The 23,092-nt window shown below is 46.9% G+C and overlaps 1 protein-coding gene across 1 annotated transcript in view; it reads right to left on the bottom strand.

Moving 5' to 3' along the window:
- Nucleotides 1-23,092, bottom strand: part of LOC147665200 (killer cell lectin-like receptor subfamily B member 1B allele B) — a 44,053-nt gene that overhangs the window by 8,893 nt on the left and 12,068 nt on the right. Inside the window, exons 2-4 of the mRNA XM_086949680.1 lie at nucleotides 5,760-5,870; nucleotides 2,291-2,514; nucleotides 1,699-1,802 (exon numbers count right to left, since the gene is read on the bottom strand). Of these exons, the coding sequence (XP_086805806.1) occupies nucleotides 1,699-1,802; nucleotides 2,291-2,514; nucleotides 5,760-5,870 (439 nt within the window). The remainder of the gene's footprint in view (nucleotides 1-1,698; nucleotides 1,803-2,290; nucleotides 2,515-5,759; nucleotides 5,871-23,092) is intronic.

The following is a 23,092-nucleotide window of genomic DNA, read 5'->3' as shown; positions in this document are numbered from 1 at the left end:
ACTTGGTTGGTTTGAGCACTTCTCATTTTGTTTAAGTAACTCCGTAGGTTTGTAGCTCGCTCATGCATCTAACAGTTCTTAGCACCAGCAACCTAACAAGTTGTTTATTATTGCTTGAAAATGCACCATATGCAGTCACTGTCCAAATGTCCACTCGATTTTCAATTTTTTCATGGGGGAGGAGGGAAGGAGTTCGGGCACGCGCGCTACACCCCGCTACTTTCAAATGTCACCAGCCGCCACTGGGTAGAATGCCAAGGAGCACTCAGTAGGGCCCTTTCAGGCTGCAGTCTTCCCTCAAGCGGAGTTGGGAGATTCCACATCTGGGTTCCAAACTGGTAGCATGTTGTGCCAGACAGGTCTTAATCAGGAGAGCCCATGATGGACCTTGTGGAAGGAATCACCTCACAGGAGCAGGGCAGAGCACCCCAGGAACTCTGTGGTAACAGTAATTTCACCTGTGGATTCAGAGCTGTCCTTGTGAGGACCAGGCCTCCGCAGGCTCAACAGGTGCATACTAGGCCTGGGCGATAAATTACGTTCGGTTCGCGAAATTTGCGGAATTTGGGTAATTTTGAGTTCCGCGGAGAACGCGGAATTGCCAAAAAATTCCATGATCCGCGGCTTAGCGGAATTTTTCGCTTGTTCGCGCTTTCAAATTGTGTGTTCGCAAGATATTTCTCCCTGAGCACGCAAACAGCATTCGCGAACAGAAAAAAAGCATTGCGAACACACGGAACAAGCAATTCTGCGTGTTCATGGAACTTTAGCATGCACGCAGAGATTATTTACCATTTTGCAGAGCTTTGCATAGCGCAACTACGCAAATTCTGCCCACCCCTAGTAAATACGGGCCTAGTCACAAAAGCTATTTTGGAACACGTAAAGAAGCACTTTATGTACACGGAAATGGAATTCACAAGCTGCAGTGGTAAGTGTGGCAACATTTGGGAGGGACAAGAAGGAAGTAATGGGAAATGAGGAATCATTACCAGCCAAGAGGCTGGCGTTTAGGGATATTGTACTACGCTCTAATAAAATCAAGGGAGGCAAGTAATAACAGATAAGAAACCAATGATAATAAATTAAATAATATTTTAAATTAAAGTGAACTGAAATAACAAGTTTATTAGTAACGTTTTTTAAATAATTCATCACGTTAATTGTAATGTGCATTATAAGATTTTAATAAAAAGCAATGTAAATGACAACTTTTAAAAAACATTTTGAATAACAAAATAGAATAATACTTAACATGAACCCAAGATTGTGACACATTCAACACAAACGTCCACATAAGAGACAGGTGTAGTAAAATTAACATTAAATTAAAAACATGAAATAGAAATCAAAAAATTAAGTTAAAATGTAATAATATATTATGCTTCAGTGGGGTGTGTCGTCCATTGTAATTGTGGTAGTCCTAGATGAATAGGAGTTAGGAAAATGCGTTTTCGTATTTTAAACTTAAAAATACTGTTTTTTATTTTAGAAAAATGTCCTAACAATTTGCTATAATGTTTTAATAGAACTCTCCACCCCAGAGCTGCAGAACTGTTCTCCATTAATTTGAGTCTCTTAGTATTTCTACATGGAGAGCTGTTTCTGCAGCACCATTTGGTGTTGTCATTAGTTTCTCGATGCGATGTTTGTGTAAAACATTTAAAAAGTAACAACAGCAAAAGGGTGTGGACTTGCCAGTTATTGAGTTCAGTGCCATTAATCCATCTCCACCGCTTCTCAGAATCCCTCCAGAGGCCAATCCAGTGATCAGAGTCCCCTTTGTACCGCAGCAAGAAATCCTGCAAACGAGAAATAAAAAAAAGAACATCAAGAGATTTACTGATTGTCATCGAGTCAGTAGTTCAGTGGAATTACAGTGCCCAGATAGGCAAAAAACACTCCAAAATGAATTAGAGCAGAGATGATAGTAAGTTGTTATTGTTAGTATTACATTGAGTAGTAGTGTCTCATGAAGTAGAGAAGCTTAGAACATGAATTTTCTGGCAGAGAATCGCTTCACTTTCTGTATCATGAGCGAGAGAAAATATGAAACACCTTCACGGTGAAGGTGTTTCATATTTTGTTTTATATCTATTTTAAACTAGTGTGAAACATAAAGATAATGTTTGATGAGGGAACACGACTAGGCGCCCCCTTCGAAAGCACACAGACAGGACAGATGCGGAGCTGAGTATCTTGAACTTCGGGCAGCAGGAATGACTTTTGTGGGGGATGACAAAGCTGGAGTTTAGTCAGTTCCTGAATAACGGAATGTCACCTCTCTTACCAGCTCCTTCTGGGTGTCAATCGTCGCCAGGGTGGAGTTCAGGGCAGCGCACGAGTCTTTGGCCTCCGTCCAGGTTCCTCCCGCTTCAGAGAAATAGAAACACTTGTTCCGGTACCAGACCCAGTCATCACCGCAAGGGGGCATCACTTCACTGCCCTTTTGATTTTCAGCAGCACATCCCGCTGTCTGCCCCCGCTCATCAGAGCGCTGATTCGCATTTAGAGCTGTTGACACAGGATTGGAGGCAACAGTCAGGACATCACATTGAAAATATTTAGTTGCTAAATAAAACCGGTATTTGTGCATCAATGGTCATATTGGGAGCTACTGAAAGATACACGATAATGATATAAATAAAGGAAGATTATTTGTAAAAATTGAATTATTGTTTGTAGATTAAAAAAGGCAGACTAATCCTGGTGCTCTTGCAAAGTAGTCACTTCATAGAAGGAGCTATTATATATAATTTATATATACACACAAATGTAAACATTCTTATAAAGGCAATGCCAAATGCCTGACTCCTTATGCTTTCTACTTCAAAGTGGCCGCCACTGGACCACAACTGTACAATGTAAGGGGAATATTTTAGTATCCACAGCCAGAACCTTTCACTACAGTACACTAGACAAGCTCACCACTGCAGGCCCAGCCTTGATGCACACGCCTGCTCCTGAATCCTCCTAACCGTTTAAACATTGACAACTCATCCTGTCAGCAAAACTGCACTTTCTTTTGTTTTTTATGTCTTGTTAAACCTATTCTATATCGTAAATCCAGAACAGAAAAGCAGATTGTACAATGCATGTTTAATATCCTTACAATGCCTTTTGCATTTAAATTTGATTATAATAATACACATTGTTGCCTAAAACATATTAGCACATAATTCATCCTAAAAATATTTTTCAAAACATTCCCAGACAAGTCAGGGAAACAATAAATACTACACAAATCACGCTTAAATGCTCTAAATCCTTACAAAGAATACTAAACTCAAATATTAATTCATATCATATAAAAAATACATAACAAGTATCATGGCTAATATAGTCCTATATTGACATCTGGGTGTTCAGGTGTCATTTATAAATGTCAATGCCTTCAGCCTCGAGATCTGTAACGTTCTAATCCTATGCTTAAAAATTCTGCAAGACATGTGAGGTGAGCAGATTCAATGTGTCACTGGTGTTGAAGTGTGCGCTATATACAGGAGCTTCTCTCTGCCTAAACTTGGGAACAACCCAAAGTTCACTGCATTCTTATTTCTATAATAAATGAGGAATTTAATAAAATATCTACTTGCCCATGGAGTAGGTTGCTTCACAATTCTACTTGTCCTGTAACAAAATCCACTTGTCCCTTTGGTGCCCTGTAGTGCGGCGACAAATAATGGCAGCAATCTCATTACATAAGAGCACCGATATAGCAAATCTGATTATGCCAGGGCTCATACCATTGCATTGATTGAATACTTGCAATCCCCTTATGTTGCCACGTTTCTGCAGATTTACATACTAGGGCTAAAGGTAATGGTAAGCAATAGTTCCAGGACTAGAATGCCCTTTTGAGTTTGTGCAAACCTACTAACTTGCATGTTTTAAGGGTTCTCAACAACTCTTCTCTAATCATTCCCATACCGAGAAATGTTGGAAATGTACTGGTAGGTTGACCTTCGTCAAACTCTACTGGGATAACTTGAAACCCCAGGGTGGAGGAGGCGGGACGGTTTATAGGAGTACTACGGTTTATAGGAGTACTACGAGGGACGCACCTTGAGGCATGTGTGACTACAAGGGTCCCTCATTCTCTCCTTCCCATGGAACATCCCGACCTCCAACCTGGGGTTTCAAGTTATCTCAGTGGAGTCTGACGAAGGTCAACCTACCTGGTGGATATATTTCAGTCCTAGGAGACTAGATAGGAGCCCATACATCTTGTCCCGAAGAATGCCACGGACCCTCCTGGCCATTTTGGCAGAAACATGTTGACTGCATTGATGGGTACTAAACCACCTGGTCCCCCACTTTAGTTTTAATATTAAGCAAACACCTTACAAATAAATTACATTTGGAGTTTGCATTAATTTTTAAATCACTCACTTCTCTCATGGCCCTCCACTTCAATATTAAAAGTGCTTCTCTCTCTCCAGGTGAAGGCCTGCTCTCTATCAAACATGCTGATGATGAAGCATTACACCTGGTGGTGTGCGAGTACAGTCCTTCATATTTTTTATATGCCCAGCACCCCACAGAAGGATGTGTAGTGCGCTTTTTTCCACCATAGAATCAAACATTTATTCAGGGTAGCTTCTTTTTGTGTGTACTTGTCTTACTTGGAGGCCAGCTCATCCTGAATACCCCACAGCCTCTTGTTCCCTTCCCTAGCAATAACTAGGGTTTAGTGTGTATATGTAAATGGCAGACGTAAACCTTCTTCTAGAGTTAGGTAAGAAGGGGCTGGAGGGAAAGTGAACTTGCAAACACTCAGATATTTTATAACATGCATACCAAAGTTTGGGCTTCAGCAGGAACTGCTAGATAGGCCTCTTCTTACTAAATGTGAGGACACGAAGGGTTCTGACAGCCTTTCCTGTGATGACAGTGCATGATTGCCCACCTAATTTTTAGGACTGCTTCCAGGTTTATGAGCAAGCAATTGTGGTGTTACACACGTTAACTAATGCCAAAGAAACGTAATAAATGTGAGGTATTTCAAGGGTTCCCAAGTACGGGGTGGGTGACATGCCTAGGTCTTTTCTGGGGAAGGCCATTGGACCAATAAGTCACGGCATCCCGAGGGAGGCGCTTGGTATGTCGCCTCTGTGGCGCTCCACATAGGACCTATAACAAAGCCCCAACGAAAACGTACTGACCCTGGCTCCCATAGGAAAGTGTGATGTGGGACAAAACTGAAAGCACAGCAAGCAGACACCACTTGGTGGCGCACGTGTTCCATCACAGCTCCTACCAATGCTGAAGCTAAGGCTGCCTATTGCCGAGGCGTGTTTAGTCGGAGCGCTGACGGCCGTGCAGTCAAAAGCCCTTACTTTGAGCCAGCGGTTGCAATTGAGGTCCACGGGCACTATTTTTGTTTGCCATAGGGGCTTATTTTTTACTCCACGGACTTTTACCCGGAGAAAGAAAAACACAAATGGAGGAAGGAAGGGGGGGCGGAGGGTGGTGGGAGAGAACGACGTAAAAACTGGCATAGGGGAAAAGAAGGAACCTGCAAGAGGGAGCGTTTGGTGGTGGATGAAAGAAGCATGAGGTGGAATGCACAGCCTTGGGGTTCGGAACCCGCCACCGACTCTTGGAACAATAACGGGGGCTGGCATGTATTCTTTTACACATGAAGCATTGGCGGTGCTAAGAAGGCAGAGCCCGTGTGGACACAGGGTGATGCAAGGGAAGGGCTGACCCAGGTAGCAGCCATATGTAAAGACTTACATGAAGAGGCGGTCACTTACCTGCGAAGTACGCCGCGAGGACGGTTACAGTGATCATCAGCGCAGCTATGACAGCAGCCAGCAGCAGATGGGTTCTGGTCACTCTCCTCGGAAACTCAGTCAGCGTATGACCTAGAAAGAAAAAGATGTTCCTTCAGTGAGTGCCAATGCAAAGCACAGGTTGTACCAGGAAGAAGCATGTAGAAATCATTTCATATTAAATAATGAGAATCTGTTATCGGAGTCAATAATTGGAGTTGCACTTCCCCCTGCAGCCCCTCCCCGGTATCGCCCCCTCAGCTATTCACCTAAGGCCAGTGGTGGCTGGTGACATTTGAAAGTGGTATGCGTCAAAATTCTGGATAAATTAGCCAGTGGCGAGCAAGCGTACTTAGCGAGCGAGCTCGAATGTCAGAAAATTGTAAGAAAAGAGTGGGCAAATGGTGCATTTTCAAGCAATTTTGAGAAAGTGAGAAGGTTAATAAAAGAATTGTGAAAGTGTAGTTATGCAGTTCTGTCAGGTTATGAATATGACATGAACTACTGTCCGATGCATGACCCCTTGCAAACAAATTATTTTATTTATGCAAATTTACTTTTTTCAGTACAGACTTCCATCAGGCGTAGCTTGGTCAGTAAGACTGGGGGTGTGAGCTTCATATTTTCCAACAATAACACTAGAAAGTCATGTTAAAATACACAATGTGACAAGCAGGGTATATGAGAGGGGCTTAAAGAAAGGGTGGTGGGAAGGGAGTGGAAGGAGACTAAGTGAGAGAAAACAATATTTTGTAAAATTACTAGCATTTTTTAGGACTTTCAAAACAGAAAGAGCAAGAGAGTTATGTTATGTTATTAGATTTATTAAGCGCAACAGCTGCCCCAGCAAAGGGGCATTCCGGCACTGCCAAATCATGAAACAGACGTGGAGGCCATCCAGAGAATTTAAGGAGGTAGACTATGGTGATGGAAATAGAAAGGTTTTAATGGCCTTCCGGAATTGCAGCATATTCTCAATGCCACCGATGTAATTTGGCAGAGAGTTCCATAATTTAGCTGCCAGCACCTGGAAAGAGCGGCCACTTATGCGGCATAGTTTAAAACGCGGCACCTTCGCCAAATGTTGCCCCAGCGAGCGCAATCTGTGCTGCGGGACATACCTGGTCAGCAGAGGGCGTAGTAAGGCCGGGCTCTCGGTTTTAAGAATCTTGAAGGCCATCATCAGGGCTTTAAACTGGATCCGAGATGAAATCGGTAACCAGTGAAGTTTTTTCATTGTAGCTCTCACCGAGCACCAACGAGAAAGCCCTATCAGTGTTCTCGCGGCCATATTTTGAACTCTTTGTAGTCGTAAGATCTCGGACTTATTAGCACCCAGAAGCAACACGCTGGCATAATCCAAGCGTGAGGATATCAAGGCTTGCATGATGATTTGCCGCACGGTCGGTTCAAAATATTTGAGGATGGGCTTGAGGCCTCTCAACAGACCCACGCAAGTAGCTGCCACTCTCTTAGTATGGGTCTGGAAGGTAAGTGAAGAGTCCATCCAGACTCCCAGATTCTTAACAAGGGTCGTTGGTATTGGCATTTCTCCCAATGATGCCGGCCACCAGTGCTCATTCCAGAGGGCGGTGTTCTTCCCTGCCAGCAAAACCTCCGTTTTACTGGCATTCAGCTGCAAGTAGTTACACGTCATCCATTGGGCAACAGCTGTCATTCCATCTCTGAACCTGGTGGCCGTGTCAGATGGCCCTTCGGATAAGGTGATGACCAGCTGGGTATCATCTGCATACGATACCAGCATAAGAGTGTGTGTGCGATTTTGTCTGTGAGTATATAATAATTGCTTCATTTCTGCTACCTCAAATAGTGTGCACGGCTGCCACACAGTAAAAATAAGAAATGGAAGAAATTTAACAAAATGCTAATTTGAAAGTGAATTCCTCAAAAAACTGAAAACGTACCAGTTTACACTATCATTATGTTACACACTGATTTCAACCCAGGAAAACTACACGCCATGAACTGATGTAATCTGTGAAACAGCAAGTCCGGCTGGAGTCGAAGTCAATGGAATGACTGAAGGTAAGTGAACCATACTAGTTAGACACTTAAATCAATATAAAATACAGCAGCAGGTGCACGAACCGTAGCGGATTATATTTACAAACCGGGCAATTCGACCAATGCTCAACTAATTCCCTGAGGACAAAATCTGAGGATGAGCTCATGCCCGAAGCTCATATGTACTAACATTACACTTATGGGAAATGAAACCATGGGAGAAAAAAGGGCTGTGCTTAAAAATATGGAAATGAAAAACTGTCAGACTTAAGTAACTGTTTCCACTGTGCCTTGTAATTACTATCGAACATCTAGAAATCTAGCGCTGTAAGGTTAAAATGAGAGTTTTTTCTTTAAATAAATGTACTTGTGAAATGTATGCACCAGGTAATTCACAATGATCTCTACAAAGGCTGCCCTAGTCTCTTGAGCTATTTTCCTAGCTCAATATAGAAAGGGGCGAAGTTTCCCATCATTGAGCTCAAGAGATGACCACGAGGCCATGTTCAATAGATCTCTCAACCTTACTCCAACCTGCCTGGGTCTCTGTAGCAAATAAGCTTAACAGGGACACCGCCTGTACCCAAGAGAGCAAAGCTGCAGCCAAAGAAGTAGTCAGAAAATTAATATACCCCCCAGTTCAAATCAAAGCTCCTATGGCACCAAGCAAACAAAGCAAGTCATCAAAACCCTACCAAGAAGAGCTCTCCTGTCTCTTCCATTCATGCATCTATCCATTCATCCACCTACTGATATCCACAATTTTACTTTTACATTCAGTCATCCATTCATTCTTTCCTCTATCATTCAGTCTTTCACCATTCCATCTATCCATCCATATTCAAACCTATGTGTCTATCCACCCATCTATCCACACTCTCACTCATCCATCTTTCCATCCACCATTTCACTAATCCACCCATCCAGCCCAGCTCTCCTACGCCGTGGTCCCCCGCACAAGATCGGGAGGCCGCTCCTTCTCCTTCTGCGCGGCCAGTGCCTGGAACTATCTTACGCTCCACCTCAGACAGATAACATCTCTCCCCATCTTCGCAAGAAACCTCAAAACCTGGCTCTTCGACAGACCCCCTTATTGATGGACTGGAACCTGCGAACCCCCTCCAGACCCTTAGCACCTTGAGACCCTTACCGGTGAGTAGTCATGCTTAACAAACACCTGATTTGATTTGTCATTCATCCATCCTTTCACTCCATCCATCCTTGAACTCATTCATTCATCCTCCATTTCACCCAAACATCTAATTATCCATCCATGTACTCATCCTTTCATCCAACCACTCATCTATCCATCCATTTACCCTTTCACTCATCCATCCACTCATTCATCCAACACTGCTTTCACTCATCCGCACATCCATCCACCCTCCCTTTCACTCATCCATCCACGCTTTCACTCATCCACCCATCATTTCTCTCATCATCCATCCACCCTTTCAGTCATTCAACCATCCACCCTCCATCCATCCATCCTTTCCACATCCATCCTTTGCGTCAATAATCCATCATCTATTTACACATCCATCCATCTACTCACCCATCTATTCACCATTTGAGTCACACATCCATCCATCTATCCTTTCACTCATGAACTCCCCTTGGTCTGCCAAGTTGCAGACACAAGAGTCCCATCAAGAACTCCACCCTGCTGTAGCTTCTAAAGTTGGGAAGTTCACGATGTCCCAGCATCCAACCTTTCACTCATCCACCAATTCATTCTTTTGTTCATCCATCTGTCCACCCCTTCACTCCTCCCAATAAATCCTCTCATCATCTATCCACTGTTTCACTCATCGTTCCACCCTGTTATCCATCAACCTACCCTCTCATTCCTCCAGCCATTCTTTCACCTATCCACACTTTTTCCATCCAAACACCGTCACTTTTGCTCATTCATTCTTTCGACCTTCCATCCATCTTTTCACTCATGTATTCATCCATCCACCCACCCTTTCACTCACCCATCCACCCTTTCACTCACACACCTATCCATTAGTCCTTTCACACACTTAACCAACCAATCGGGAAGAGGTGTGGTGTAGTTCAGACAGTCTCTCGGGTTGCCTAACTGCAATCTACTCCTGGATGACCGGATCAAAGCTCAAATTGAACGGAGCTAAAACTGAGATCATGGTCTTGGGCCATCAATTTGCATCTTTGCCCACAAAGTATTGGCCGCCTTGTATGGGTGAGTTGCCCCAGCCTAAAGAGAAAATTAAAAGCCTGGGGGTTTGGTTCGAACCCCAACTAACCTTTAGGACACATGCCCAGAAAGTCGCAGGGGGATGCTTTGGCCTGCTTCGGGCAGTACAGAAAGTTCTCCCCCTCCTGCCTTTTCAGTCCAGGAAGCTATTAATCCAGGGTCTAATCTTATCCAGACTGGATTATAGCAATGCTCTTTTCCTGGCAGCACCAAAAGCCACGATTAATGTCCTGCAGCGGGTACAGAACGCAGCAGCCAGGTTGCTTATGGGGGCTCCAAGAAGAGCCTCGGCCAAACCATTGCTGAGAGCCCTCCACTGGCTTCCAGTCCATGAACGAATCGCTTTCAAATCATCTTGTATCACTCATAAGACACTGCAAGGCAAAGGCCCTCCGGCCATGAAAAACCTGATTCGTCGTTATAGACCGGCTCGGGCCCTCCGATCGGATGGGGACAATCTTGCTATAGTCTCGAGAGTGAGGAAGGCCCGTACAGGAGGCCGCCGCTTTTCTATAAATGCGGCAAAAAACTGGAACGCTCTTCCTAGGGATATCCGGAATGAATCTTCTTATCTTAAATTCAGAAAATCACTTAAAACTTTTCTTTTTCCTAAAACCTCTTAAATTTCCAGATCCTCAGAGTTTTTCTGTTATCAGTCAGGTAGCGCTGGGACGCTCTAGGGCAGCCATGCTGTGGAAAAAAAGGGTAGGGCTGATAGCCTTTTCCAAAGTTGCCCGGCGCTAACCGCCTCTATACCATTCTAGTTATCAAACAAAGAGGCAGGCGCTGGAGACTGGAAGGCAGGAAACAGAAGTTTTATTCCGACGGAGCAGAACACATCAGATCAGACAACAAGGTATCGTTTCGAGGTGCTCTAACAGCCTCTCTGAGGCCAGGCCTTTTAAACCCTGGTTTATGACATGTGAGCATTCTTTATTGCAGAAAAGACTCTTTGAAGTATGAGAAGACATCCCCGGAATCCCCGTTTCAGACCCACCCCCACATGTTCCACAATAGAGGTCTTCACCCCACATACAATAGGAGGGGGCTATCACGCAGCTGAGTGTTCTGCCGATTCTTAGCATGTGTGCGCCTGATCGTATCCCAGGGGGTGGGGAGGCCATGATCAATAGTAGCTCCTTTGTAGAGGAGCGACTCCATACAATAGGGGGGGCAATAAACTGTATCGCCTGGCTAGGTGGGGGCCTGGGACCCGTGCGGACAATCGGACTCAGAGGAAGGGGTCATCAAAAGAGGGGTATTCATGAAAGGAAAGGAAGTGTTGGTCAGGCGCGGGTGCAACTCCCAAGGACAGTGTCATGCGGAAGGAGAGGGTTTATGACTTGTGCATGTGAGAGCGGGGGCAGCCAGGGTGTGCAGGGGATGCTCGCAGGGTCGGGGGAGCGCGCTGGCGATCGATCGTGTACAGGGAGACCATGGTACCTAAAATAGCTGCCGTGCATATTGTACATGGATGGATGACAAGATGGCGCAGATGATGTTCAGTTCGCAAACTAAAATTCCACAGTCCTCCCTTTTAACATGTCTCGCCAACTTGTCAATTCGGGTCTATCCCCATAAGGCCACGTACTTCTACCTCGTAGAGGGGACTCATGTGCTCAGTTCGGTAGTCCAAAGTCATAGGGCACATGCAGTTAGAAATGAGTGCACACAAAGATGGCAAGCATTGAATACCTAGGCAACACCCACATAGTATCACAATCGGTATCAATATGAATGTAAACAACCTCCATCCCCAGCCCTTCAGAGTGTCCCAAAACCAGCTCCCAAGCGGCCATCCTTCTTGCTCTTGATGAACTTCTGAGGAAAGACTTGGGAGGTGCTCAATTGCCTTGTAGACTGAGGGCGAGTTATCTGGCACGTAGGTGCAACAGCTGGATCCGATGATGCGGCATGCTCCTCCACGATCGGCTAGAACAACGTCTAGAACCAGGCTATTTTGAAGGGTCACAAGGCGGACCGCCTGAAGCTCAGCCGTGTTGTTAGCGAGGGCGCCAGCTGTGATGTTGATGGTTGTTTCTATTGCCTGGGTCAGATGTCGGATGGCGCGGCTGTTCGCCATCGGGCCCCACAGAGGAACAAGTCCCTTCGCTGCATCCAGGAACTGTGCTCCAGTTGAGTCGGCTTGTCAAATGTCACTTGCGCGTCTCTGCCGATGATGATCAGCAGGGGCTACATACGTGGGGGGGAGGACGAAAGCGATGTAGCAAGTGCCTCTCCAACCTTTCGGGAGCCAGGTGTAAGCTTTGGTGCCACAAATAAAGTACATATTCGGAGAAGCAACAAAAGAGGGGGCGTCAATTGAGTCCAGTGTCTTTGTGATGTGGCAGGCACGGTGACCTACCAGCTGCCTTCCCAGGCCTTCGATGCACACCTGGCCAGTGACGTTGATGACAGACAGGGCCACAGTCAGAGTGGCGGCGGTTCGCATCCGTAGGTGGGAGAAGGTGGTTCTAGCTGGATTATGGAGCACCTGCATTTCTACTCGCTCCTTTGCAGGGATGTCCATAAGGAAGGCGGAACCAGAGGGAACAGGACACAAGGGAGCAGATGTCCTTCCAGTTGTGTTCAGCCAGAACCCATGGTAGAAGTGTGACACTGCTTGACCAGAAACAGTGCTGTCCTTGTGGCTTTCTTGCATGAGGATCAACCAGGCAAGAAAGGAGCCATGAACTGAGAAAGGAGAAGGGATGAAGGGGATGGAGTGACCAGTGGCATGCGGGAGCAGTCCGCAGATCCAGCAGTGGGTGGCATTTGCAGCAAGGTTGTGCTGGTGCAACAGTTGTACAAAGGAATTGTTCCAGAACTCCTTACGCCTCTCTCGGAGCTGAGGTGAGAGGGAGATCAGGTGATGCTCTTTCATAGTGGTTGGCTGTGCAGTGGTTAGCAATATCTGATGAGCAGGAGTGCTTTCCTCCAAGATCCAGAAGGAAGTCATGAGGAGGAGGCAAAAGAGGAAAGCAATGAAGAAGGCGATTGTCTTTGGTTTGTGCATATTGTCAGTCTTTGGGTTCCTGTAGTGGGTATTCCCGGCTGCTTCCATCATCTTCTTATCTGGCGCTTCCATCATCTTCTTATCTGGCACTTCCATCATCTTCAAGGTGCTCGGTAGCGGGCAGAACCACAGACTTTGTTTAGCTTCTCTCCCGGTAACCCTTGGTGGTGTTTGGGTCACCGTTCTGAGATTTAACTTAGTCCGCGGTCTACTTAGCCGAAGCTCCCTCCTTTCGACGCAGGAAATACCTTTCCCTGGTTGGTACAGTGGGATCAGGGAATTTTGCAAGTTCAAGTGCCTCGGTATCGGGATAGCAGTTCAGTGATGGTCGATCCTTGTTCAGGAGCTCTTCTTGGTTATCGATGTCTTCGGTGGTGGCCAGGGTCGAGGAGACCTTCTTGCAGTGGTGTGCGTGCAGCCAGTGCCGCTTCCCCTCCACTCGAAGAGCCGTCCGGGTGGTGATTAGTACTTGCCAGGGGCCCGTCCACCGGGGTTCCAGACTCTTTGCTCGTTGAAAATTCCGGACTAATACATAGTCCCCCGGTTGGATGTCGTGGCCCGGACCCCTGGAAGCATCGGGGATGGCCTGCTGCACCTGCTGATGAATGACAGACAATGTCTTTGTTAATTTGTACAAGTAATCAGACAGCAGGACGTCCGGGACGTCATGAATGGAGGTCGGTTTGGGGGCAGTCCAAAGGTTCATTGGTCGCCCGAATACAACCTCATAGGGGGTCAAATGGTGCTTAGTGGGAGTGGAGCGCATTGATAGCAATGCCAGTGGGAGGGCATCCGGCCATTTAAGTCCTGTGGTGGCCACTATTTTTGACAATTTCAGCTTCAATGTAGCGTTGTGTCGCTCCACCAAACCAGCAGATTGGGGGTGGAAGACCGCATGGAACCTCTGCCTCACACCCAACCCCTTCAAAATTAGCTGGATAACTTCTGCTATGAAGTGGGAGCCGTTGTCGCTCCATAAAATTCGACAGAGGCCGTAGAGAGGAAAAAACTCTTTCAGTAGTACTTTGGCAGTAGTCATGGCAGTATTATCACGGGTTGGATAGGCTTCCACCCATTTGCTGAAGGCACATACAATGACCAGTACATACTTCAAGCTTTGGCATCTCTCTAGCTGGATGTAGTCCATCTGGAGGACCTCAAAGGGGTGGTCGGGGATCCCAAACCCTCCCCGGGGCACTACAGTTCCTTTCCCGGGGTTGTGTTGCAAGCAGATAAGGCACTGCTGAACCAGACGTTTGGCTGCGTCTGGGATTTTGTCATTGTGCCAGACTTTGGAAATGAGTTCGACCATGGGGGCAGATCCTATATGTGCGGGGGAGTGTGCCATAGTCAGTATGGGGATCAGGTATGAGTCAGGCAGCAACCACTTGTTCGCATCCTTTGTCCGCCAGCAGCCTTCATCGACCTTCAGACCCACCCGTGCCCACTCAATCAGTTCGTGAGGTGTGCTGGCCGACTGGATGTCTCTAATCGTCTCCCTAGCGTCAGTCCATTTCTCTGCTTGTGACCTGGTCACATACATACGTGTCGTTGTCCTATTTTCAGCTGTGGTTCGTGCAGTGATATCGGCCAGTGCGTTTCCTTGTCCGACTAGGTCCGTCATCTTCTTGTGTGCCTGACACTTGATCACTGCTAATCGTTTGGGGAGTAGTACTGCCTCGATCAGGGCAGAGACTAGATCCCCGTGGAGGATGGGTGTGCCGTGGGACGTCAGGAATCCCCTTTCCCTCCATAAGAGCCCAAAATGATGAACCACCCCGAAGGCATACTGGCTATCGGTGTATATGTTCGCTGTGGTTCCTGCTGCTAGGATGCATGCTCGTGTCAGGGCAATCAGTTCCGCTGCCTGTGCAGATCGTTGTGTAATGCGGGCTGTCTCTACTACAGTTTGGGCCGTGGTGACTGCATAGGCAGCTGAAGTGGTGCCATCGGGGAGTTTGATGCAAGAGCCGTCCACCCACAGCTCTCTGTCACGGTCAGGAAAAGACGCGTCTCTGAGGTCAACCCTACTTCTAGTCTGTTCGTCCGTGAGGGTCACACAGTCGTGTACAGGGGGCACATTGGGATCGCTCTCTGGTAGGGGTAACAAAGTTGCTGGGTTCAGTGTGGTGCATCTTTTCAGAGTGATGTGGGGTGCGAGCAGAGTCAGTTCGTATCCAGTCAGTCGGGCACTCGTCAGGTGTTGCGTCTTGGTTTGGTTCAGGAGGGTGTCAACTGCATGGGGTACTAGTACCGTGAGGGAATTCGAGAGCACGATCCCCTCACTCAGTCGGATAGAGATAGCAGCGGCAGCTACAGCTCGAAGGCAGGCAGGCAAGGCTCTGGCTACGGGGTCAAGAGTGGCAGAGAAGTAAGCGCACGGTCTTTGCTTTGGGCCAATGGACTGGGTCAGGACAGATAAAGCGCACCCCTCCCTTTCGTGAGTGTAGAGGGAGAAGGGCTTTGTGTAATCTGGTGTTCCCAGGACAGGTGCTGAACAAAGGGCATTCCGCAACTCTTCAAAGGACGTTTGGCATTCGGGGGTCCAAGGGAGCGGGAAGGGGACATCTTTGGTCAACAAGGAAAGCAGGGGTTTTATTATGAGGCTGAAATTTGGTAACCACTGTCTACAGAAAGAGGTTAGACCCACCAAAGAACGGACTTGCTTTTGGGATTTTGGGATGGGGGTGTCTAGGATAGTTTGGATTCGATCGGGTGTAAGTTTCCTCCCTTCTTTGGACAGGAGATGGCCTAGGTATGTCACTTGTGGCTGGCAGAACTGCAATATCTTTTTAGAGACTTTGTGACCATTTTCTGCAAGGAAGTGTAAGAGTTGGACAGTGGCTGTGATTGCAAGTGGGGTGGTGTTGGCCGCCAAAAGGATATCATCGACATATTGGATCAACACCACTCCGTCTGGTAGTTGGACGGCGTCCAGCTGTCTTTTGAGGGCCTGGCTGTAAATGCTGGGACTTTCAGTGTAGCCCTGGGGAGCTCTACAAAATCGGTACAAATGGGATTTTAGCGTGAAGCCGAAGAGATAACGGCTGTCTGGGTGGATGGGGATAGAGAAAAATGAGTTTTTGAGGTCAATGACAGTGAAGGTGGTGGCAGTGGGCGGGATGAAGGTCAGAATGGTGGTGATGTCTGAGACTACAGGGTACTGGGGTACGACCACTTTGTTAACCTCCCGCAGGTCGATGATGAAGCGGTACGCTTTCTCATCTCCCTCGCCTTGCTTCTTAACAATGGGTAGGATAGGGCTGTTGCAGACATTGCTAACCACTTCCTCGACTACTCCTGCATCTACCAGGGACTGGATGATCGCTACCAGTGCCTTCTCGCCCTCGGGCGATATCAGATACTGTGGGAGTTTCGGGAGTATTGCGTCTTGTCTTATCGTTATGTGTATAGGGTCAATCATCATCCGTCCCACATCAGAGTCATTTTTGGCCCATAGGTACGGGGGCAGGGTGTCGAGCAAGGACAGGTCAGCGTCAGTTATGGAGTACATGTGTCGTGCTGGGCAGGATTTGGACATGCTTGGGTTGTCGTACAGGATGACTCGGACTCCATCTGGGGAACACCTAATGGTAGCCTGAAAATGCCTTAGTAAATCAATGCCCATAATGGCGTCAGGGGAGTTGGAGGAGAGCAAAAATGTTGTGTCAGTGAGGTTGTTTTCTAGGTCAAAGGAGATAGGTACAGACAGGGGATTAGTGGAGGGCGTCCCATCGAAACCTATCGATGTAATGTGTGAGCCAGACAAGGGTGCCCTTGGAATCAGTCGTTTTGATAACACACTACGTGTCGCCCCAGTGTCTACCAGAAATGGAGACTTTGTACCCAGGACCTTAGCGGTGACGTAAGGACCTTGCTGGTCAACACAGAGCTCGACTGGATCCCTCCCTTGCCCCTGGCAGTCCTATGCAAAGTCGGGGGCATTATCGCTGTCGGATAGTTGATACTGGTTCTGTCGGGGACGGTCAAACGTGTTCGATTTCCCTGGTTTGTCACTGTTGGTGCCATTTGTGTACCCTCGTCCCTGTCCCCTATTTCTCGGTCCACCCGCTACGTCCTTGGGGTCCCTATTTCTGTTCATTTCTAACAGAACCGGACACTGGGATTTCCAATGGCCGAATCCTTTACAGAAGGCACACTGGTCCTCGCTAATGTCTCTACGTCCGATGTGGGGTGTTGGGGTGCAATCTTTTAGGAGGTGGATTTCTAGGGGTGGTTGATTGGTAGTTCCCCCTGTGGGGTTCTCTTCCGACCGCTACCCCTTGTATCTGGGCTATCATCACCCTCTCTTTCAAATCTTTCTTCTTTCTCTCGGATGCCCTATCACTCTCATTCTTTTGATGTTCGTAATACTGAGCCATCTGAAGGATAGCTGCAGGTTTGGAGGCTCCCCAACTACTCTCGCTCGTCTGTAACTTTTGAGAGACTTCTTGTATAGACCCTTTACATAATTTTGTACAAACAGGTGTTGTCCGGTGGCTGTGGTCATGTCTTGGCCACTGTAGTCGGAGAACACCGTCTCAAATCGGGAGAAGTATTCCGATACGTCTTCCTGGGGTTTCTGACGGCAAGCTGTGACTATCGACCAATCTACCTTTTTCTCTGGGATTAATGTTTTTAGCTTCTGAACTATTTTGTCTGGGAGTTCCAGTACGTCTTTTACAGGTTTCCTTCCGGGCTCTCGCTGTCTATCTAGTTCACCGAGTTGATTCCAGGTATGTCCGAACAGATCTGTGTGGTCAGCTTTCCGGATTTGCTTCCACACGTCAGCCGGCAGACATAACCCGAAAAACAAGTCAATGTCCGCTAAAGTCATTATCGTCGAACCCAAGGCTGTGCCTAATTCGGTATAAAATGCTGTCGGGTTCTTTCTTAAATCGGGCAGGGTTTGCCTAAAAGTTAAGATATCTTGTCGATCCCAGGGTTGATAAACCCAATTGTACACAACCCTCCCCTTTGCATCTGTGTGGTTGATATCGTCGTTTGTTCCCTGACCTCGTGGCGGAACCCAGTAAGGGGCCGCCTCTCTGATATGCATCATAGTGTTGGCTACTTCTAATGAGGACCCGGTCGTTTCAGGGACCGTAACCTTGACTTCTGGTTTCTGTTCCGCGAGGTGGCGGAAGACTTCAAGCGTTTGCATGAAGAGGTCCGTTACATCGTGTTCAGTCCCATCTCCAACATCGACCTTCCTATATAAAGTTGTCAATTTAGCGGGGCCCTTATTCTGATACCTATCCTCATAGGCGTTCAGGGTGTGGTAGCTGAATCGTAAAATGAAATGCCGTCTGTGGCTACCGGCATGTGAATTGTGCATATCCATCGTGTATTCTTCGCTCTCCTTCCGTTCTACTAGTGTCTTCACTATCTTGTCAATCCCATCCCGCTCATCTTTGCTCAATCTATTTGGTCTGGCTGGTGGTTGCTTGCTAGCCTCGGGGTCATCTGGTGTTGCTACTAATGCAGCCGGTGCAGAGGCCGCAAGGGCCGGGGCACTAGCACTAAGGTCACTCTCGCTTGTATTTGGAACTGGTAGGTGCTGTATCAGAGGTTGGCAGGGGGCATATGGAGGGGGCATGTAGATGATTGGAGGACCTAGCAGTAACTCATCGTTCGCCCGTTGTTTGGAGGGCAGCTCAGGGTAGAGCGTAGAGGGGGTCCTAACAGGGCATTGGCCTGTCAACCCTGAGTCTTGCTTTTGTGTAGCTTCCTTTCTTTCTTTTATTTCTTCTTCTAGTTGCTTAGCGGTTAGGTGGGCTGCCTTTCGTAATTCTTTCCCTATTTTTGCTTCTTCTCTTTTCTTTCGTTGTTCCGTTTCTTTGCGCCACATGCCGATACTATCGAGCATGGTGGGCGTAGTCTTATTTTTCTGGAGCTCTGCTTCTAACGTTTCTATTTTATGAGCATCAAAGGAACCTATCAGTGGCCACTGACTTTCGGGGTCCTTCTTTGTATATTTATGCCATAACTTGTTATAAGCTATAGCGACTAGTCCATGCTTAATGAACATGTCCTTATTAGGGGTGCCTTCCAGTGGAGCCGGATGGTTCATCTCTAATAAGCGGTCCGGGCTAAACAGGCTACCAATCAGTGGGGAGAAGATAGGCATGACGGATTACAACGGGGACAAAAGTCTTCACTACCTATCTTATCACTGCGTGCAAAGACTAGACAGTATATTTCTATTCTTCGTTGTTTGCAGGCGGTGAATACCTCAAAAGAACCAATATCGAACAATCAATGTTCAGTCAATCACACAATCAATGGGGAGAATAAGTAGGCACGACGGGTTACAACGGGGACAAAAGTCTGCGTTACCTACCCTTTCACTACCTGCAAAGAGAGAACCTGTTCTTCCCCGTTTGCAGACAGAGAATATCCAGAAAACAATCCGCGAACAACAGTTCGGGCCAAACAATCAATCAGTGGGGGAGGAAGATAGGCACGACGGATTACAACGGGGACAAAAATCTGCGTTACCTATCCTTCGCTACCTGCAAAGAGAGAGCCTGTTATTTCTCTGTTTGCAGACAGCGAATCTCCAGACGAATCAACAAAAGAGTAATACTAGTATTATCCAAATCAAACAATCATTTCGCAATTTGTCGTATTTACACGACCTTACCCGGACCGCATGGACAGTTTCCTGTCTTCCGAATCCAGCGCCCGATCGTCCTCTATTCTTCGTGATCTTCGCGGCACTCCTGATGGTTCCCAGTCAGGACCGTAGATCACTCGAGAGAGGTCTGTTCGGAATCAGTGAAGTTCGGATGATCGGCTGTCAGACGAGGGTCTATCGGACAGGAGCTCTCCCGATCGTTGCAGTCGTTCACTCTATCTTCAGGACCTCTCCCACTGGATCCACGAGTCACTGATGGGCCCCACGTTTGGGACGCCAATTGTGGAAAAAAAGGGTAGGGCTAATGGCCTTTTCCAAAGTTGCCCGGCGCTAACCGCCTCTATACCATTCTAGTTATCATACAAAGAGGCAGGCGCTGGAGACTGGAAGGCAGGAAACAGAAGTTTTATTCCGACGGAGCAGAACACATCAGATCAGACAACAAGGTATCGTTTCGAGGTGCTCTAACAGCCTCTCTGAGGCCTGGCCTTTTATACCCTGGTTTATGACATGTGAGCATTCTTTATTGCAGAAAAGACTCTTTGAAGTATGAGAAGACATACCCGGAATCCCTGTTTCAGACCCACCCCCACATGTATCCACAATAGAGGTCCTCACCCCACATACAATAGGAGGGGGCTATCACGCAGCTGAGTGTTCCGCCGATTCTTAGGATGTGTGCGCCTGATCGTATTCCAGGGGGTGGGGAGGCCATGATCAATAGTAGCTCCTTTGTAGAGGAGCGACTCCATACAATAGGGGGGGGCAATAAACTGTATCCTCCGGCTAGGTGGTGGCCTGGGACCCGTGCGGACAATCGGACTCAGAGGAAGGGGTCATCAAAAGAGGGGTATTCATGAAAGGAAAGGAAGTGTTGGTCAGGCGCGGGTGCAACTCCCAAGGACAGTGTCATGCAGAAGGAGAGGGTTTATGACTTGTGCATGTGAGAACGGGGGCAGCCAGGGTGTGCAGGGGATGCTCGCAGGGTCGGGGGAGCGCGCTGGCGATCGATCGTGTACAGGGAGACCATGGTACCTAAAATAGCTGCCGTGCATATTGTACATGGATGACAAGATGGCGCAGATGATGTTCAGTTCGCAAACTAAAATTCCACAATGCGCTTTACAAATCAAATTTCATTTCATTTCATTGCAGTTCATTTCATAGTGGCCAGCTCTGCTGACTCTGGAACAGAGGGCCTCAGGGTTCGATCGCTGGCGGCAGGTTAGCCCAGCACCTTGTGACTCTGGGCAATAGCTTGCTTAATCATCCTGATGGCCCCCAGTGCTGGGACACCTCACCTGAGGTAGCTGTTTGCTTTACAAATGCTGGTATTATTATTAATCACTCCCCTTTCACATTATCCAAGAGCCTTTATCTGCGGAGCTGCAGACCAGTGCTTTAAATGTATGTTTTCCATTTGAAGCTGATTTTATAATTACATCTATATCCTTTACATTTGTTTATAGATCAGCATTTAAATGGGAGCTGAAAAGCGTATGAGGTGTGTACATTAGAATAGATTGCTCGCACCTCTACGGATTTCTTGCAGGACTCTTATTCAAACACTAAACCACTTAACCGCTATGTTAGAGTTGCCAGATAACCAAGCAAATAACAAAAAGAGCCTTTCGAGATTCCTTTGATGATGCGTTGCTACATGGTGTCCACAAGCATTTTCCCCTTTCTTTCTTCCTGATGTCTCTCCTCCTCCTGCCCATGAAACACCTATTTTCCATGCCCAACCAATGATTCTCACCCATTGAATTTTGTCTATCTCACATGCGTAAATCTTTCCCGTGCTAGTTTCTACTTTCTGTCTCTCATGTTTTGCACCTGTTTTTTCCTTCCTTATATTCGTCTATCCACACTTCTCCTTTTTCTCCTCTGCCTTGTCTGTCTTACTCTCCCTTGTCCAGTCTCTTTCTCTCCTATGTTTCTCTCCTCCTTCACTCAGTTGCCTTACTTCATTCTCTTTCTCTTGTCTTTCTAGAGCTTTTCATCTCTTTCCCTATCTTTACCAATCACTCTATTCTCTTTCTGCATCACTCTATCAAACTACCTCTCTTCCCAGGCAGCAGAGCTTGCAGTGCAAGCTCTGCTGCCTGGTCACACACCAGAGCCAGCCAATCAGGTGCGCTGTGATTCACTGAGTCTTGGAATAGCTATGAAATGCATGCTGCTAAGTCCCTGTGAGTACCGGTACTCTCCTTCTCTAATGAAAAGTTCAGGTACTCTCGAAAGAAAATTGAAAAGTGCCGGTACTCAGTACCGGTGAGTACCAGCCCATTTAAAGCACTGCTGCAGACAGAAGTCCTATTCCCCAAGGGAGAAACCACATATTTCTGAGGCAAAGGAGACATCTCACAAGAGGCGGGCAAGGCACCTGTGAGGGGAGGGAGGAATGGAGTGTTCTTGAGGTCCAGGCAAAAGGGAAACTAACAAGCATTGGTGAATGCATTAGGTATGACCTATGTGATTGATAAAAAGCAGTTTTTTGTTGTAAGTTGTAGCTTTCTGAGAAGTTGAACAATATAAGTAACAGAAAGACTGTTAAAGTGTTAAAGCTTGTTTAGGTAAAAAAGGCAATATATGCGTGGGAAATAATAGAATTAATTTTTGTTAAAGCAATATTATGGGTTTAGAGAAGTTCTGACAACTTTGGTGCCCAGTGCCACTGCATCTGCTCCACAATTCAAATCATGACCCTACTACCTAAAAGATAACTGCCTGATTAGTTGTAAAACATAGCAACAATTGAAGTTTGGTGGGGTGCCTGAAGCTTTTGGTCTCGGTGCCACTCTACTATTGAAATCATGACCCCTGCGCTTGCAAGCTAACTGCACTTATGACTGCCGGTTTAGTTGTGAAATATAGCAATAGTAGGTGTTTAGAGGAGTTCTGACTTCTTTTGAGCCCAGTGCCACTGCACCTGCTGGGCCATTCAAATAATGACCCTGTTACCTGCAAGATAAGTGCACTTGTGATTGATTGTTTAGTAGTAAAATACAGCAATATTTAGTGTTTAGTGGATTTATACCTTTTTGGCGTCTGTGCCACTGCACGTGCTGCATCATTTAAATCAAACTCCTTTTAACTACAAGGTTACTGCAATAGTGACTGCCAGTATAGTAGTAACATATAGCAATATTAGGTGTTAAGGGGAGTTGACAACGTTTGGGCCCGGTGCCACTGCACCTGCTTCACCATTCAAAACATGACCTTGCTGTCTGCAAGGTAACGGTACAAAAGGGGGTGGCGATGGACAGAGCATCTGAATCAATCAAACACTCACACCCAGTCAAAAGATCTGGGTTTAATCCATCACCGTTCTTTAGCCCACTCTGCCACCCCAGTTCAGACATGGCTATATGCAATATGCAAATCAGTCTGACCCTGTGCCTCATGGGACC

The sequence above is a fragment of the Lissotriton vulgaris genome, unplaced genomic scaffold (genome assembly GCF_964263255.1).
Source record: "Lissotriton vulgaris unplaced genomic scaffold, aLisVul1.2 SCAFFOLD_1867, whole genome shotgun sequence".
Classification (NCBI taxonomy): domain Eukaryota; kingdom Metazoa; phylum Chordata; class Amphibia; order Caudata; family Salamandridae; genus Lissotriton; species Lissotriton vulgaris.
The sequence above is the reverse complement of the archived record's forward strand: the minus strand, read 5'-3'. Positions and strand labels throughout refer to the sequence as shown.